Source organism: Symphalangus syndactylus, chromosome 6 (genome assembly GCF_028878055.3).
Source record: "Symphalangus syndactylus isolate Jambi chromosome 6, NHGRI_mSymSyn1-v2.1_pri, whole genome shotgun sequence".
Lineage (NCBI taxonomy): Eukaryota > Metazoa > Chordata > Mammalia > Primates > Hylobatidae > Symphalangus > Symphalangus syndactylus.
Window position 1 is genome coordinate 125673084 of NC_072428.2, and position 17596 is coordinate 125690679.

The window sequence follows — 17596 nt, forward strand, 5'->3', positions numbered from 1 at the left end:
TCCTCCTGCCTCAGCCTCCCCAGTAGCTGGAAGTACATGTGCACACCATTGTATCCAGCTGAAGTCCAATGTTTTATTGGCCTTTTATACTTCTCAATTAAAGATGTATAACCAGACTTGGGGGAGTGAAGTAAGTTCGAGTAACTGTGTGCAGGTAAACTCTGCTTTCCACTGTAAATGTGTTCTTTTCATTTTTATTTATTTTTATTTTTTGAGATGGGGGTCTCGCTCTGTTACCCAGGCTGAAGTGCAGTGGTACGATCTGGGCTCACTGCAACCTCTGCCTCCCAGGTTCAAGTGATTCTTCTGCCTCAGCCTCCCAAGTAGCAGGGATTACAGGTGCCCGTCATCAATCCTGGCTAATTTTTATATTTTTAGTACAGGTGGGGTTTCACCATATTGGCCAGGCTGGTCTTGAACTCCTGGTCTCAAGTGATCCTCCTGCCGTGGCTTCCCAAAGTTCTGGGAGTACAGGCATGAGCCACCACGCCCAGCCAATGTGTCCTTTTTAATAATAACATTTTGTCAATGGGATCCTCACTGAAAGGAACTCTGAGGTGGATCTGTGGCTGTTGAAAACCTGGTTCTGAATCTTGGGTTTCCATGAAGTGCTGAGGGATTTTCAAGTGATTCCAAAGCACAGAAAAACCCCAAGGCCATACCTCGTTGTGCATCAGAGTGGTGAGGTCTGCGTTGGACCTGCTGGAACCAAGCAGAGGACACAGGAGCCAGGTCAGTGAGGCTGACTCCTGGGAGGGGAGGTCCCCCTGCATCAGGCATTTAGTGTAAGGGACTTAAACTCTCTGGACTCCAGTTTTCTAGCCTCCAAAGAAGACTAATCTCTCCCTCGTCTTCCTTGCCTTCTGAGATGCTGTAAAGATTAGTGGGGCCAGGGGCCTGCTTCCTTCTGAGGGCAGGGGCAGCACTTTCCTTTGATATTAACAATCGTCCTAACAGCAGACGTGGAGTGGATATTAGATACAGAGTGCACATATATGGGCTTTAACCCCCAGACATTGTTAATCCTCATCACAGATCTATGGTCCTGGCATTCATACCTCCATTTACACCAGTACTTAGCACGGGGATGCTAAGTGGTGGAGGAGGGTAGGAGTCCAAGAGTCTGTCTCTCTGGAGGGCCTATGCCCCCTGATCATGTTCTCACTGGCTGACTCTGGGAAGACCACTATCTAGAAAAGGGAGCTTGTGATATTCGTATCTGAGGTGACAGGAGCAGGGAGGGCCTGGATTGTACTCAGGGAAAGTCAAGGGAGAGGGAGGGTGGGGGAGGGGGAGGACTTCTGATCAGCAAGTACACCTCAGGGGGCGAGTCTCTCCCACCCCTGCTGGTCCCCAACCTTTGCCTTGAGGACAGAAGAAGATGAGAACTTAGGCATCAGTGTAACTGACACACTGAGTAATCAGTGAATGTTTCCAGTTTGTCTTAGTTTCGAGGACAGTGGGAGCCACCAGCTCAGCCACTGTGAAGACAGCGTATTGGGCACACACATGCGGGATGTGGGTCCTGCGGCCATGGCCCCTCTCCAGGCTCTGTCAGGGAAGGATAAGAAGCTGACAGGCGTGCAGAGGGAAGTGTTCTTTGGAGTGAGTTCTTAGCCTGGGAGGAGAATGTGCTGTGATGTTTCCCCTCCCTTCTTCCCAAACCGGGTGAGGAGGGCAGGCAAGGATCCTCAGGTAGCATGGGAGGTGGTGGCCGCAAGAGTGCTGTTTGCACACCCAGCAAATGACCCAGTTCCCACCAGCACAAAAGATGCTTAGAGTTCTAGGGACAACTCAGGCTTTTCTTCTGGAGTTTGGGGATACATTTTTGTGTGGAAAAGAGCAAAGGCAAGAAGCCAGCAGGTGATGCCAGAGAGGCCACAGGGAGGAGAAAAGGCCACAGTGAGGATGGCCTTTTCCTGGGTCACCTGGGAAAGGCCTGCCCGGAGGCAGAGGCAGCCCCAACACAGGGGCTGTGGGGGAGTTAACCGCCAGAGCACAGGCCCAGGAGGGCGGCTGAGTGTTAATCCCAGAGCAAGGCCCTGCCATCAGGCCTGAGGCCCTGCAGAGGGCGCCATAAGGGGATGCTCCAAAGCCCCTGAAGCCAGTTGCCCCACAGATGAAAGAGCCAGGGACTGAAATCTCAGAGAGGGCACCAATCCTAGACCTCAATAAGCCCCGGTCCAGACCCTTCTCACCAGTTTATCTTTCCTGTACCCTAGAGCTGCTGTCCTAAGCCCGGAAAAGTCAGAAGCAGCAGAATGAGGGTGCAGTTAGGGGAAGAGGAGAAGAGGGAGGTAGAGGAAGACAGAAAGAAGCTCAACTCCCTCCCCCACTTACTTTCACCTTCTTTCTTCTGCAGGCCTAGGGTGAGGGGTGGGTGGGTGTGGGAGAAGCTTTGGATGAGAAGTTGAAGTTTTGATTTGAATTTGGACTAGTCTCCCAAATGTCTGAACATGAGATTGTTATAATACCTGAAAGGAAGCAGGAGAGCTATGGGATTTGCCTGAGATATCATCAAGGGTGATGTCATCAAGAAATCCAATATGCTATGATTGAAGATAGTGGTGGAGAAAAAATAAAGCGATTTCCTGATGGCACCCTTCCGCATCTGCCCCACTGCGAACGCTGATTTCACCCAATGTGCGTTCTCCTTTTTTACGACGGGCAAATGACAGAGCTGAGCTGTATTACAAATCCGGCTTTTAAATGTGGACTATTCATTGCGGCATGCCTGTGGGCCACATTTTGAAATAGAATCTCCAAATGGAATCAGCTGTTAATGGAGCTTCCTCCCAGGAATGTCTGAGGCTGTTTCTCCTTTTCCAGCTCTGCTTCCCATCATCACAAGGCCCTCTCACCTCCTGTCCCCTCATCCCCTACCTGTCACCTAAGTTTTCTTTGCCATATCTAACAAGACCAAATCTAGTAAGACCTTATCTAATATCTAGAAAATATTTCATGATTCTCCAAGAATCTGCAGTGGCATCGAGATGTGAATGGTTTTCCATTTACAAATTAAACATACTATTTTCCTAAAAGGGACATGAATTTAGATGAGATTCTGCATGGTGGCTGTGTGGACAGTTCATATATCCACTGAGATTCAGTGTGGCCTTTTTATTTCTTCCTCATCACTGCAACACTATGGTTAAGGGAGTGAATCTCCAGGTCCTGACAGGTGGCTCCTAGGTATGGAGAGGAAATGGGGGAGGTGGGGGGGGGTGTGGCAAGGTGGTGAGCTTGGGCCGTACATCTCAAAGAGCTGTTTATGGGTCCAGGTCCCCTCTTTTCTGACCTCCCCTATGGACTCTGAGAGGCTCTGTCTGGGAAGAGGGCAGTCATACTCACTCTTCATTGACAAAGATGAGTTCCAGAGAAGGTTGGCTGTTCTTTACATCCAGACCTACGAGTAGCAAAGAAAAGCAGTATGTGAGAGGTGGAGGCTGGGGCTGACCCTGTGGGTTGGAGCATAGCTCAAGGGCTTAGGGCGGGGGTGGGGCATATGGAGTGGGTGACATTTCTCCCTCCTGTTGCTCTGTAAGTAGAGTGGGGCTTATGGATGCAGACTGGCCCCAGGGTTTTATAGTGATCCTTGAGCATTTGGGGGCAAAGAGCAGTGTGTGCCCTTGAGCATTTGGCGGAAAAGAGCCCAGAAGTGAAGGAGGAAGGAAGAGCCAGAACAGGGAGTTCAGGGAAGCTTCAGAGTCCAAGAGGTGTGATGGGAAAGAGGGGAAAGGGAAGAGGAAGGGGAAGGTGGGGGCATGGCTGAGGGATTTCTGGGACAGGCACAAAGTTGGGCAGTCTCCCTAGAGGAGCCAGGCAGGAGGACCCCAGGGGAGGTTGGAGGAGCAAAGGAGAGATGAACTCCAGCAAACTGTACTGATGGGTTCGGCCTCTTCGGTGTTGGAGTTGCCCGCCACAAGCTGCTCGTCCTCAGCACTGACCAGCTCCTGCAGCACGGCCTCCACGATGGGCATCACCATGGCGGTGGTGGAGGTGTTGGACAGCCACATGGACAGCAACGTGGTACAGCACATGAAGCAGAGCAGCAGCCTGGAAGGCAGGGAGGGTTGAGGCAGAGCGTCCATGGAACATGCATCCCTGTGGCCCCACAGCGGGCCTCCTACCAACCTGCTGGGGCTGGTCTAGACAGCTGTGGCTGGAAAGGCAGGCATTTGTCCTGCAGGGTGCCATTCAGCTCTGTACTCCCAATGCTTGGCACAGCATAAGTATTAAAGCAATACTTGTTGAATGAATGAATCACACTTCATGGACTAGCGGCCTTAGCCAGAAAAAAGTCCTTAGTGAAGCAAAGAATAGCTCTGGTAGTAGGGCCACAGGGTGTAGACTTAATATTGCTTTTCTGTCTCTGCAGACATTGGCTAGAGCTTGGCGGTGATGTGTGTTTGTGTGTGGAAGGGAATACTTTCTTTGCCCTCGCAGCCAGCAATTTTGTGAGTTCCATGGCTCTCCTTGCTTTGCTGCCAAGTCACCATAGTTATCAGTGACCCAACAGAGATGAATGTTTGGAGCTCACAGTCCCACCCACTACCTGTCAACATGCTGAAGGCACAGCCTCCAAAATCACAGAAGTGTCCTGTGTCACTGTTTGTGTGCACTTTTCCAGCTGACATCTTAAAGCGTCAACACTTGGAGAAAAACACTAACAAGGTTAACCCTCTAATTATTTCTCTTTGGCTTTGAGAACATTGTGCAATGTGTGCCTGTACAGACATGTCCTAGTTTCCATAAGATAAGCCAACATAAAGACTACTGTGTTTATTATTTTAGGTGGAATCAGTGACTTTGCACAATTTGGGGACAGTACGTTTATCATGTGGACTCCATTGGCTGACAGCGACATGACTTTGCCGATTCTGTACCTACACGGGTAACTGCCTATGGGGGTGGCAACTTGCTGACTGATGTAAATAGGGAGGAATGGAAATGCAAGAGGATAAAAATTCTTGCAGATAGTACACAGAGATTTTAAAGAGCCACAGAGTCTCCATATGATATGACGAAATGCCACTGTGTGCCTGGGAGGTTGAGTGTAGGGACAAGATTATTACTGAGGTAGGGGGTGGATTAAGCTATAGTTATCATACCTGTTTGACAATCTGGGAGACAGGAACATGCTTTTAAGCATAACTTATAGTCATCTAAATGACTCATGTTGAGAACCAATACTATATTATTTATTTATACTTCTGTTGACTCCTCTAGGAGTCAGGGCAGCTTACATAAAATATAGCAAGAAAGTTGTAAACTAGAAGGAGGTGAGCAGGATATTCCAAAAGGGAAGGTACAGTTAGGGGAATCCAAATGGAGCATCGGTGAAGCTAACACAAAACTCAACCTTGACACCTCAACACATTCCCTGAGGGTGGGACTCCCTCCCGCATCACAGTCAAATGCAGTGTCTCTAACTGGGTCTGTGGTCTGAACTGATGACAAAAACTCAGGGTGGATGGGAGGAAACATTCACGTCTCCTTCAGTGACAAAGGAGAAGACAGCCACTTCCGGTCCAGCCTGTTCCCTGATACACAGGAAACAGGTTGGGAAACAATTTCTCTTGGTCCATCCTGTTTTACCTAATGGGCCCCTATATGTTGTAAGCTGCTGCCCTTGCAGCCTAGGTCAATGGGTAAGTTCTTTGAATAATGATAGCAAGGCCACAGGTTCAAATCTCTACTCCATGATCACAGACCCTCTCCCTGGACGGGTCCTATGGCTCTGGTGTCAGCCCATCCCTTTGGTAAAAAAACAGGCTGAAGTGGACATCCCGCAGTGACCTGAGACCACTGTCCTGGTGGCACACTGGGAGCTAGAAGGATGCCCTATGGCCTGGCATCCCAAATAAGACTTACATGCCCGGCTTGGCTCCGGCCATCAAGACCATGCGCAGAGCAATGCGCTTATGCAGGTTCCACTTCTCCACGGCAGCCGCCACGCAGATGACCCCCACCAGCAGCAGCGTGGTGTTCTTGAAGTACTCCGCCGCCACCTGTAGGGAGGCCAGGCAGGTCAGCCACCCTCCCGGACCAAGGACCCAGGGCCCAGCACCAGCTGGGAGAATGGGACATACCCAATAAAACCTGTTCTCAATCAAAGAGGCTGGCGAAGAGGAAGCAGGGAGGTGAGGATTATTGAAATAGCTGACCATCCTAGAGTCATATCTACTGAGCGTTCACTGTGGGCAGGCACTGTGCTAACTACTTTACAGATTATTTCATTCAATCTGGCCAGTAACTCTATAGGATAGATGTTCTTCTCCACTTTGGAAAACATAAAACCACTGTATTTAAATATGATGTGAATGTGATTTTAAAGAATAAACACATATAATTTTATATTGATCTTTTAAAATAACCCTAGGTTTCTCCCCAAACCTAATTTTTAATGTTTTTAGAAAATATTAGAAAATTATTTTCATTTCATTTCTATTAGAAAATTAATACATGCTCAGTATGGAAAACTTCAAAATATAGCAAAAGTTAAAGACAAAATTACCCTTAATCATGCTACTGTAAATACTTACAGTTTCTTCCATTTTTCCTGTATCTATATACATAAATGGATTTATACAGTATGTATACTTTCATATCTTGCCTTTTTTTCATTTAACATCATATCCTCATTATTGTTTTTCTTTGAGACAGAGTCTTGCTCAATTTTTTTTTTTTTTTGAGATGGAGTCTTGCTCTGTTGCCCAGGCTGGAGTGCAGTGGTGCGATCTCGGCTCACTGCAAACTACACCTCCTGGGTTCACGCCATTCTCCTGCCTCAGCCTCCCGAGTAGCTGGGACCACAGGTGCCCACCACCACACCTGGCTAATTTTTTTTTGTATTTTTAGTAGAGATGGGGTTTCACTGTGTTAGCCAGGATGGTCTCAATCTCCTGACCTTGTGATCCTCCTACCTCAGCCTCCCAAAGTGTGGGGATTACAGGCATGAAGCACGCCCAGCCTTATTTTTAAAAATTTAAATAACTCCCAATAATTCTCAAGTTCCAATGAATTCCAAAAATGAAAGTAGTATAAGGAATACCTATACACTCTTTTTTTTTTTCCCCCTGAACCATTTGAGGGTAAGTTACGTACATTTTGGCTGGTCCTTTACTCCTAAATACTTCAGTGTATATTTTCCTTTCTTTTTTTAAAAAAAAATTTGAGACAGGGTCTCACTTTGTCGCCCAGGCTGGAGTGCAGTGGCATGATCACTGCAGCCTCAACCTCTCAGGCTCAAGGTATATATTCTAAGAATAGGGATTTTCTCTTCCTTAGTGGCCACAGTACCAGTTATAAACTCCTTTCTACTTTTTAATTTAATGATGGGGAAGTTGAGACATAGGGCAGTTAAAAAGATGTTTCACATGTTTGAGGTTCATGGACCAAATCTTTGTTGATTCTCTCACTTGGAACGTTCTCTCTTTCCATCTCTGCCTGTACATTCCAATCAGACTTTGAAGCCCAGTTCAGGCCTGGCACCCTCCAGAAAAACCCTTCTTGTGGCCCTAGCCGCTGACTCCAGAATATTCCTCCTGGGCACCATTAATTCCACATACCACAGAGCACTTGGAGCAATGCTTGAATGATTGCTTCCTGCTTGTACTGTTGTCCATTTATTTTTGTATGTGTACCTCTCTTGTCTCTCAACTAAATTTTTCGGCTGTGAATGGTTCCCTTCTATATATCTTAACACCTAGTAGAATAATATGCAAAAGTAGATGCTCAATAAATATTTGTCACATACATGAGAATTGCTTCCAACTGGAGGAACCATGACGGAAATTGAGAGGAAAAGATATAGAAAAGTTTAACTTCTAATTGAAAAACCCTCTTAAAGTGAGAAAACAAGAACATTTTTAACTGTAGCAAAAATAAAAATTCAACAGGAAAGGAAATATATAGTAAAATACATAGCATTTGAAATAATATGTACATAATCATACTAATTTGGATTATTGAATTAACAGAAATTGTGATATGAGCATATTGGGAGGATGGTGGAAGGCGAAGTGGGGTATGTAAAAGAAAAATATCTTCCTGGGAGGTGGAGCTTGCAGAGACTGGTCTCAAAAAAAAAAAAAAAAAAAACAAAAACAAAAAGAAAAAATCTTCATCCGCTATAACAGGAAGTCAACTGATAGCCGCTTAAAGTGAGAACTCAAGGACTCATATAAGAATATCATGTGGGAATGGAGCTTAATGACAGAAGAAGCTGTTAACAAAGTTACAAGTTATTGACTCTGAGGGTGGGGTGGGACTTGGTAGGGGGGGAAGTGGGAGGGATGAGGAAAGAGACTGCTGACTTTTCATTATTAGCATTCAGTATTAAAGTATTTGATTTTTCAACTTTGTGCACGAAACACTTTGATAACATCAAAACCAAAGTAAAGGCAGGCTGCTCCATCTCTCCTCTCTCTCTTTTGCCCCATGGACATTTCATTGCATCTGGTTGATGAGGGTTGTGTAGAAGGGACATCTGCCCTCACTGTGACCATTTCCTGGGAGGAAGAGCCCCTGCTTCTGGTTAACCCAGTTCTTGTCTCTAAGCCCATTCCTCAGCGGACTACTGTCACGAATGCCCCCTGGGGGCAAGGAAGGCCCCTTGCTCTGGACAGCTTGTGATTCCATGGCAGAGTCCACTCTGAGAGGGCGGTGATCATGGTGGTGGGGGCGGGGGTGGGGTTGGGGGGAGCGGCCCCCTAGCGGGAGCAGGAGGCACTGCAGGATTGTCCTAGGGAAGCGGCTGAACTTGGAGGTCAAGGGCTTTTCTCACTCCCTGGTTACTTTTCCAGGCTTTGTGGCACAACCGGAGCTTTATTTTCTTGTCTAGCGAGGAGAGAAACCCACAGAAGATGCGGGACCGTTGTGGGAGATGGTCTTTCCACCAGCCCCTTGACACAGCCCTGCGAAGCTTTTCAAGTCAGCGCGACTGGGGTTACTTTCCCCGGGGACTGACTGACAAGAGCTACGTTTTCTGCCTCTTTATCATACCCCACTCTAGAACACTGGTTTGGCTGTGATGGCCTTTTAGGATGCTCAGTGCCTAAATGACAGGTAGGCCACTTTCTCTGGGTTCCACTTGGAGGCAGAGGAAAGGAACCAGGAATATGGAGAGCCTTCTAGTGCCGGCATTTTGCATGTTGCGTTCACTTTCTCATTTGAACTCCACAACAGTGCTGTGAAGCAGCACTATCCGTATCTCAGTTTACTGATGAGGAAACTGCGGGTTTAAGGAGCATCTCCCAGGTCACAGTGTAAGGGCAGAGGCAGGATATCACTCCAGGGCCTTCTGAATCCGAAGCCTCCTAGACAGCCTGCCACACGGTGAGCCGACTGGAAACCCCCATCTGATTCCACTCTAGGGGGATTTTCTGGGTCTCCCAGACAGCATGAGCTGGCACACATTTCTTGTCGTGTTTTTGTTTTTGTTTTTTTGAGACAGAGAGTTGTTCTGTGGCCCAGACTGGAGTGCAGTGGCGCAATCTCGGCTCACTGCAACCTCTGCCTCCTGAGTTTAAGCAATTCTCCTGCCTCAGCCTCCCAAGTAGCTGGAGCTACAGGTGCTTAGAAAAACTAAGGAAACCTCCTTAGTGAAACCACTACACCTGGCTAAGTATTTTGGATTTTTTTTTTTTTTTTAAGTAGGTACGAGCCTTAACCAGCTTGTTGGCCAGGCTGGTCTTAAACTCCTGACCTCAAGTGATCTGCTCATCTCAGTCTCCCAAAGTGCTGGGATTACAGGCATGAACCACTGCACCCAGCCCACTGGTACACATTTTTTATCTTCATTTATAATCGCAGTCCTGACACTGGCCTTAAATGCTCAGGGCAGGGCCAGCCTGAGCTCCAGGCCCAGCTTCAGTGGGATATTGGCTCTGTGCTGGGTGTTTGGTGGGCTCAGCTCTATTCTCATGTCTTTCCTGCTCCCTCGTAAGTAATACCATGTGCTTGGGAGACATGGCCTGGGGCTCAGGATATAGTTTGTGATTACAGAGGTAACATCACTGAGTGGGGAAGAGGGAGGACTCTGGAGTCAGCCGGGACTCCACTGTGTGACCCTAGACAAGTTATTCAGCCTCTCTGGGCTTCATTTTCTCGTCTTAAAAAAAAAAAAAAAAAAAAAAAAGGAAGTAAGGTTATGTGAGTCCCTACCTCGTAAGGTTATTACAGAGATTAAATGACACGTGCAAACCAGCAGGCATGGCCTGCCACATTGATGGCCAGGATCCCTGGTGACTCTTCCAGTTGTGAAGTGCTCCATCTAAAGGCTGACCTGGTTTGAGGCCATTAGCACACAGAGTGGGCTCATCCATGCACAGAGCAAAGCCACAGGGCTTTTTCATTTTTAGAAATTAAAATTCTGTTCAGTGGTGGTGTTTATTAGTTTTCTAGCCCATTGATTTTTCTTTCACAATAACACCTGGGTTATTCAGAACCTCCCAGGGAACACCAGACTTCCAGGATTGTCGAGGATGACTGTAATTGTTTTCTAGAGTGTGTTACAGATTTCCTGCCTTTATCAACAGAGCCTGTGCATTCTCCCCGGCTTCTTATGAGGCATGTGCCAACTCTCCCCATCATAGCCTCTGCCCAGGGAGCCCCTTATCGCTCTTGCCCTTGGCCAGCTGTCCAGGCTGCTGGTCCTTCTCTGGTCCCTGGGTCTGCATTTTGCTGGTTTCCCATCTCATTCTCAGGCGGCTGCATTTTCCTGATGTGAGGATGCTTGCCATTAGCATTCCTTTCCCCATTTTCTAATTTCCCAGACTCATATCCTGTGAGCTGGGAAGCCAGATAACGAAGCTTGTTAGCGTTATTTGTAAAGAGAAATTAGATTCCAAATGGCTCTTCCTCCCCAAGAGTAAAGTGCATGGATTTTAGGACATTTGCATTGGTGGTTTGATTGCTTTTTCTGCTTTTCTGCTCTGTGGTTTTTCTCAGTATGCCACATCACTGAACTTGGAGAGCAGAGGTGTTTCTGGACTGTGTTTTAGGAAAGATGGGCTCAAGGAAGTCCCCTTGACAAGGAATAGCTATAGCAATCCTGGGCTCTGAAGTTCAGATGAGTTACCTGCTACTGGACAAGCGAATGAACCTCTGTACCTCTGTCACCAATTCTTTAAGGGCCATAGTGATGCTACATAGCTAATTTAATCTGCTGTGACGTGGGCTTTATGCATAAGATAATGCAGGTAGGTTCTTATTTTTTTAAATTATGTGTTTTTTATTTTATATAATTTTTGAGACAGAGTCTCACTCTGTTGCCCAGGCTGGAGTGCAGTAGCATGATCTTGGCTCACTGCAACCTTGGCCTCCCAGGTTTAAACGATTCTCCTGCTTCAGCCTCCCCAGTAGCTATGACTACAGGCACCCACCATTGTGTCCGGCTAATTTTGTATTTTTAGTAGAGACGGGGTTTCACCATGTTGGCCAGGCTGGTCTTGAACGCCTGACCTTGTGATCCTCCTGCCTTGGCCTCCCAAAGTGCTGGGATTACAGGTGTGAGCCACTGTGCCCAGCCTCATCTGAACAATTTTGCAGTGAAGTTCTCTGAACGCTGGGAGCGGATACCTGGCCTGGCTCCCACTCAGTGCTAAGCTAAGCCCCGCCAGGGCTGAAGCCCCACAGGACTCCATTCCAGTTAGTGTCCAAGCAGCGCAGCCAAGCCAGCAGTGTCTCCTCTCCACCTTCCCTGGGGGCAGGAATGCTGTTTCTGCCGGGTAAGCCCCCAGCAGGGGGTCAGACACCCTTCTCATCACCTGATTTGCATTCCTGCTTCCATCTGTTTTATATATTGAGTCTTCTAAGATTTGGTTTAAAGAAAAGGTTTCATTGCTTAAAAACACATTCTTTGCAAATCCTGCCCTAGAGAATTCTAAAGTAGAGAGAGCCAGATGGGTGCTGGCATGACCCAGAGGCTGGCCCAGCTCCTGCATGACTGGAGGCACTGATTCATAACCACCACCACCCCTGCCCAGTTTCTCCTTTGGGACTGTATGAACTACCCAGATGGGGAAGCTGAGGCAGGGGTCTGAGCCACGAGCCAAGGGGCTGCTGGTCAGGTTGTGGCTCACAGGGCGCTGCTCTTCCCCCCAGAAACATTAGCTTGGTCTCGAAAGGCTGCAAGGCCTGTAGGCTCCCACTGAAGGCCCAGTGTGGAGCTCAGCTCTGGGCTGCGTCTGGGTGGCTGAGGGTGAGGGCAGCCTGGGGTTCAGGCAGGTGGCCAGCTGGATGGCCAGCCCACATGCCCACAGGCCCTCATGCAGGGGACCGGTCAGCCTCCATGGCGAGGAGAGGTGGGAAAGAAAGAGCTGAGAGTGCTTTATGAAATGCCCCCAGGCTTACTCAAACAGAGAAAGTCAGGGTAACGAGTCAGAGGGCAGGAATCTGGTGGGTCAGAAAGATCAGGAGCCAGCAGGGAAGCGGATTGATGACAGCCGACTCCAGCAGCCACGGCACCGGCACTGGGCGGCAGAGGCTGTGGGTTATCCCAGCGGGCGCGGCCTGTACTCCTCTCCTGCCCCTGCGGGAGCTGGAAGCTGAGTGACAGCAGCCCGAGGCCTGCAGCGCAGGGCCAGAGACCGCTGGCTGGGCCGAGGTGAGAGTGTGTGTGAGTGTGTGTGTATGTGTGTGTATGTGTGAGTGTGTATTTGTGTATATGTGAGTGTGTATGAGTGTGAATGTGTGTGTGAGGGTATGAGTATTTGTGTGAGTGTGTGAATGTGTGTGTATGAATGTGTGTGTATAAGTGTATGTGTGTGAGCATGTGTGAGTTTGTGTGTATGCATGTGGGTGTGAGAATGTGTGTATGAGTATGTATGTGTGTCTGTGTGTGTGAGTGTATATGGGTATATATGTGTGTATGAGTGTGAGAGTGTGTATGAATGTATGTGTGCATGAGTGTATATGTATGTGTATGAGTGTATGTATGTGTATGTGTATGAGTGTATGTGTGGGCATGTGTATGAGTGTATGTCTGAGTGTGTGTGAGTGTACATATATGTAAGCATATGTGTATGTGTGTATGCGTCTGAGTGTGAGTGTATGTATATGTGAGCGTGTGTATGAGTGTATGTGTGTGTATGTATGTGTGAACGTGTGTGTATGTGTGTGTATGAGTGTGTGTATGTGTGTGTGTATGAGTGTGTCTGTGAATGTGTGTGAATGTGCATTTGTGCATATGAGTGTGTATGTGCATGAGTGGGTGAGTGTGTATGAGTGTGTGTGTATGTGAGTGTGTGAGTGTGTGCGAGTGTGTGTGTGCTGGGGAAAGGATAGAGATAAAGAGCACATGCAATTACTCCCTGAAGTACACCCTAACCCTGGGCCTCCTGGACAGCTGTTTGTTCCCAATCCCCAACATCCAACCCATGCTTTCTACTCCACCAGGGAGCCCTGTGGTGCCCACCTCTATGCCATTCTCCTATAGACAGTAAATCTTAGCTAACTTGATTGACACAGGTATCATGCCCAGGCTATAAACTTTTGGAGCAACACATTAGAAGGGGCTTAGAGGACTTCAGAGGCAGATATAATGACAGTAAGTGAGAGTCACAGTGGAGCCAAAACAAAAACAAACACAAACCTAAAATACAGGACTCATCAGCAGAGGAAGTAGCAGCTGAATGCTCACAAGATCATTGAGGGACCTTAGAGTCCAACCCATCTCCCAAGGCACAAAGTCTGTGTCTAGTGTATCTGGCATGGTCATTTGGCTCAGACACCTAGGGACAGGAACACAAGGACCACACATGGCAACTCATTTCAGAGTTTTCCTTTATACAGAACGGGAAATTCCTTTATGGCACTCTGACTCTGGTTCTGGTGTGACACTTTGGGCCTGGAGTGCGGAGCTGTGGAAGCCTGGACTTATGTCCCATTAAGTCTTCTCTTCATTCCTCATGTGACTCAGGCTCCAGCTTTTTAACATCCTGGCCACCCACCTCTGGATGAGTTCCTTATCCAGAATTTGATGCACTGGACACATCATTTATTAATTTTTAAAATTAAAAATAATTTTTTTTTAGGTGGAGCCTCGCTCTGTCATCCAGGCTGGAGTGCAGTGGCGTGATCTCAGCTCACTGCAACCTCTGTCTCCTGGGTTCAAGAGATTCTCTTGCCTCAGCCTCCTGAGTAGCTGGGACTACAGGCATGCACCACCATACCCTGCTAATTTTTTATTCTATTTTATTTTTAGTAGAGACGGGTTTTCACCATGCTGGCCAGGCTGGTCTCAAACTCCTGACCTCAGGTGATCCGCCCGCCTCAGCCTCCCAAAGTGCTGGGATTACAGGCGTCAGCCACCGTGCCCATAATTTATTAATTCAACGGGAAGATTTTGGTCACATTGCCTAGGGGGTTAAGAGCTCAAGTTCTGGAATCACACAATCTTGGATTCAAGTCCCGGCTCCACCACTTAGTAGCTGCATAACCTCGGGTAAGTAAGTTACTTAACCTCTCTGAACTTCAGTTTCCTCCTCTTTAAAATGAAGATAAAAATAATAGCTCCTTCACAGAGGATTAAGTTATATAGTGCGTGTAAATGACCTCCCACAGTGCCTGGCATATGGTAAACACTTGGAATTTGGCAGCCACGTTGGACTGATGGTGACTCATGCTGAGCCTGTACTTAGCTAAAAGCCAAGGGTCTTTTTCACATGAACTGCTGGCACTTATCCTTATTAGACTTCATTTTGTCAGTTTCAGTCCATTGTTTCTTCCTGTTCACATGTCTCAATTCTGCCACCGTACATTAGCACCGTACATTAGCCAGCTAGTGCATCCAACTTAGCCATCTGCAAATCTGATAATAAGCCTTTTACATTTTCGACCGCAATCTCACCCTAGTCCGATGCCAACATGCTATTCAAGATTCTTTAGGTTCAGCTGTTCACCCAGCCCTCAAGTTACTCAACTGTGCTTTCTCATGGAGCCCACTCTGGCTCCTCTGAGTGAGAAATTCTTTTTTTCCCCCCTGGAAATTTTGAAGGCTCCAAGGAATAAGTTAAATTATATTTAATAACTTCTGTTTAAAAGACTAAGGAAATTATAAAACCCATTAGAAAGACTGTAATCAAAAATTAGTCAACATGAAGTTTGGGCAGTTGGCAGTGTAAATTTTATTTATCTAGAACATCCCCTCTTGAGGAGCTGTATAAATCCTCTGCGATGCCAGAAAATGAGGCATCACTTCATAGGGCATTCTGTATTTTTCCACATGGTTTGTACTTTCTCTCTACTAAAATGGAAACTTCTCCAGGTCAGGAACCCTTCTGTCATTTTGTATCTCTTATCAGCACCTGAGTCTGAGCTTTGCACACAACTCCTAATACCCACTGGCTGACAAATCATCACTGTAAAAATGGACGATTTATATGTACATGTGATGGTTAACTTTGCATGTCAACTTGGGTGGACCATGGGGTGCCCAGATTAAGCATTGCTTCTGGGTGTTCCTGGATGAGATTGGCATTTGAATCAGTGGATTGCCCTCTGCCATCTGGACAGACATCACCCAATCTGTCGAGGGCCTGACTAGAACAAAAGGCGGAGGAAGCAGGAATTTGCCTCCTTTTTCCAGTTTCACTACCTGGGCTGGGACATCTCTCATCTCCTGCCCTGGGACTGGGATGTACACCATTGGCTTCCCTGGTTCTTAGGCCTTTGGACTCACACCTAGTGACATCACCAGCTTTCCTGGGTCTCCAGCTTGCAGGTAGCAGCTCATGGGATGTCTTAGCCTCTGTAATTAATCAAGTGAGCCAATTCCCCACCACCCCCCCCACACACACACGTTAGTCTCCTCTTTGTTCTGTTTCTCTGGAGAAACTGCAGAACATATCCAGCTTCAGACAGTGAGAGCTCAGATATGAGATTCAAGAGGGGAGAGATGACATTTTGTTTATTTTTGTCACCCTCAGGGTACCCGTATCATCCCATGTTGCACCTGGTAGATGTAGAACTCAGAAAATACTGTTTTCTAAATGTGGATTGAATAACATGAGGGAACCCAGCCACAGTCTCAGAGTCACACTGATCCTATTCACGTGCCTTCCTTCCCTCACTGAAGATGACATTACTGACACATTGTCAAGAAACACTGCAATCAAGAGCTGTGAATGAGGACTGATGCAAACATGGTGCTGGGCTACAGACAGGCCATATACGTAGACATTGTACATCCCAGAGAGCATGAATCTTGGTGGGGAGAGCACAAGTCTATGAAAAGTTTATATCTGGTGTATCTGATGCACCATTTAAAAGATAAAGACGTCAAATAGGCTCATTGAGAAGGGATCAACAGTTTCAGCCTTTGGTCATTGGAAGGGCTTCACCAAAGAGAGTAATTGAGTAGGACTTTAAAGGTCAAAGAACGGGAGAGAACTTCCCAAAGTGGAAGAATAACCCAAGTGGCAGTAAGAGGACGGTCAAGAAGTAGATGGGTTTGGGGAATGACAAGGATTTGGGGGCTCCTAAAGATCACCAGCCTAGCTTCCCCCTGTGAGCCATGGCACATTCTGGTGTCACAGTGGTCCACAGTTGGTTTTGGAATGGGTGTTTTCTCTGCAAAGTTAACTGGCTCACAAAGGGCTATAACCCATGTGCTCTGCCTTACTGGCATTTCCCTCTAATCTGAGCTAAGAAGGTCAGCTAAACAGACTATATTTGGACTAAGCTGCTCCCTGTAGCCCAACTACTAAATATCATCATCAGCCAAAGCCACGTCATCAGGCAGGTGGATTTGGATTTTTCACCTCAAATGATAAGATGTGCTTTCTGGCTCCTCCAGCTCCTAGCAATAGTGACACACAGTCCCTCCCTGGACAGTCTTCCTTTATTTCTCACAGAGTCTTGTTACCCTCCCAAGCGACTGCCTCTGCAGACTCTCTTTACGGGTTTGGCCTTCCTCTCTGGACGAAGGGGCGTCCCTGGGATAACTGTTGCCTGGCAACATCTCTACCGTGCCCTTGGAGAAATAGAGACATTGTCTGCTTGAAAGCTAAGGCATGCTGTTGGCTTTTGGGCTGCCTATAGTGAAATTCAAAGATTAGGTTTCTTAATTAATAGTTTTCTCACTTTAAAAGGTTATTTAGGATTCAGTTCTTTCTAAACATCATTTTTTCCCTCTACTGTCTACTTTCAACCCCTGCCCTTGCTGGTTTTAATTTCACAATTTTAAAGAGAAACCTGGAGAACAAGCTTGTATAGCTCTCAAAAAAAGTCACATTTAGATTGCTTTTTTCTTTAGGCGGACACAAAACCCCATATTACCTATCTTTTTTTCATGAAAGAAGGGGGGCAATTAGAACAACCACCCGGTGATTCTGGTCACAGATTAGCTTTTACATGGGTCCCCAGGATATTGGGGTTATACCCATCTCCAGGAATGGAAGCACTGCTGAGAACTTTGGGGATTCTATTCTTTTTGGTGAGCCTGAGGCTATGGCTACTCAATGCCACATATGTTTGTGTATGTGTGTGTGTGTGTATGTGTGTGTGTGTATATATATATATATATAGCTGCACACACATATATATGTGTGTATAGATAGCTAGATAGAAAGAAGAAGGAAAGAGAGAGAGA

The 17596-nt window shown here is 47.0% G+C and overlaps 1 protein-coding gene across 2 annotated transcripts in view; it reads right to left on the reverse strand.

The window, feature by feature from the left end:
- SLC13A4 (solute carrier family 13 member 4) overlaps positions 1-17596 on the reverse strand; it is a 47728-nt gene that overhangs the window by 21938 nt on the left and 8194 nt on the right. The window contains exons 3-6 of one of the 2 annotated variants that reach the window (XM_055284136.2): positions 5875-6011; positions 3884-4056; positions 3352-3406; positions 663-699 (exon numbers count right to left, since the gene is read on the reverse strand). In XM_055284136.2, the coding sequence (XP_055140111.1) occupies positions 663-699; positions 3352-3406; positions 3884-4056; positions 5875-6011 (402 nt within the window). Of the gene's footprint in view, positions 1-662; positions 703-3351; positions 3407-3883; positions 4057-5874; positions 6012-17596 lie in introns of both variants that reach the window. The other variant, XM_055284135.2, reaches the window with a different exon arrangement.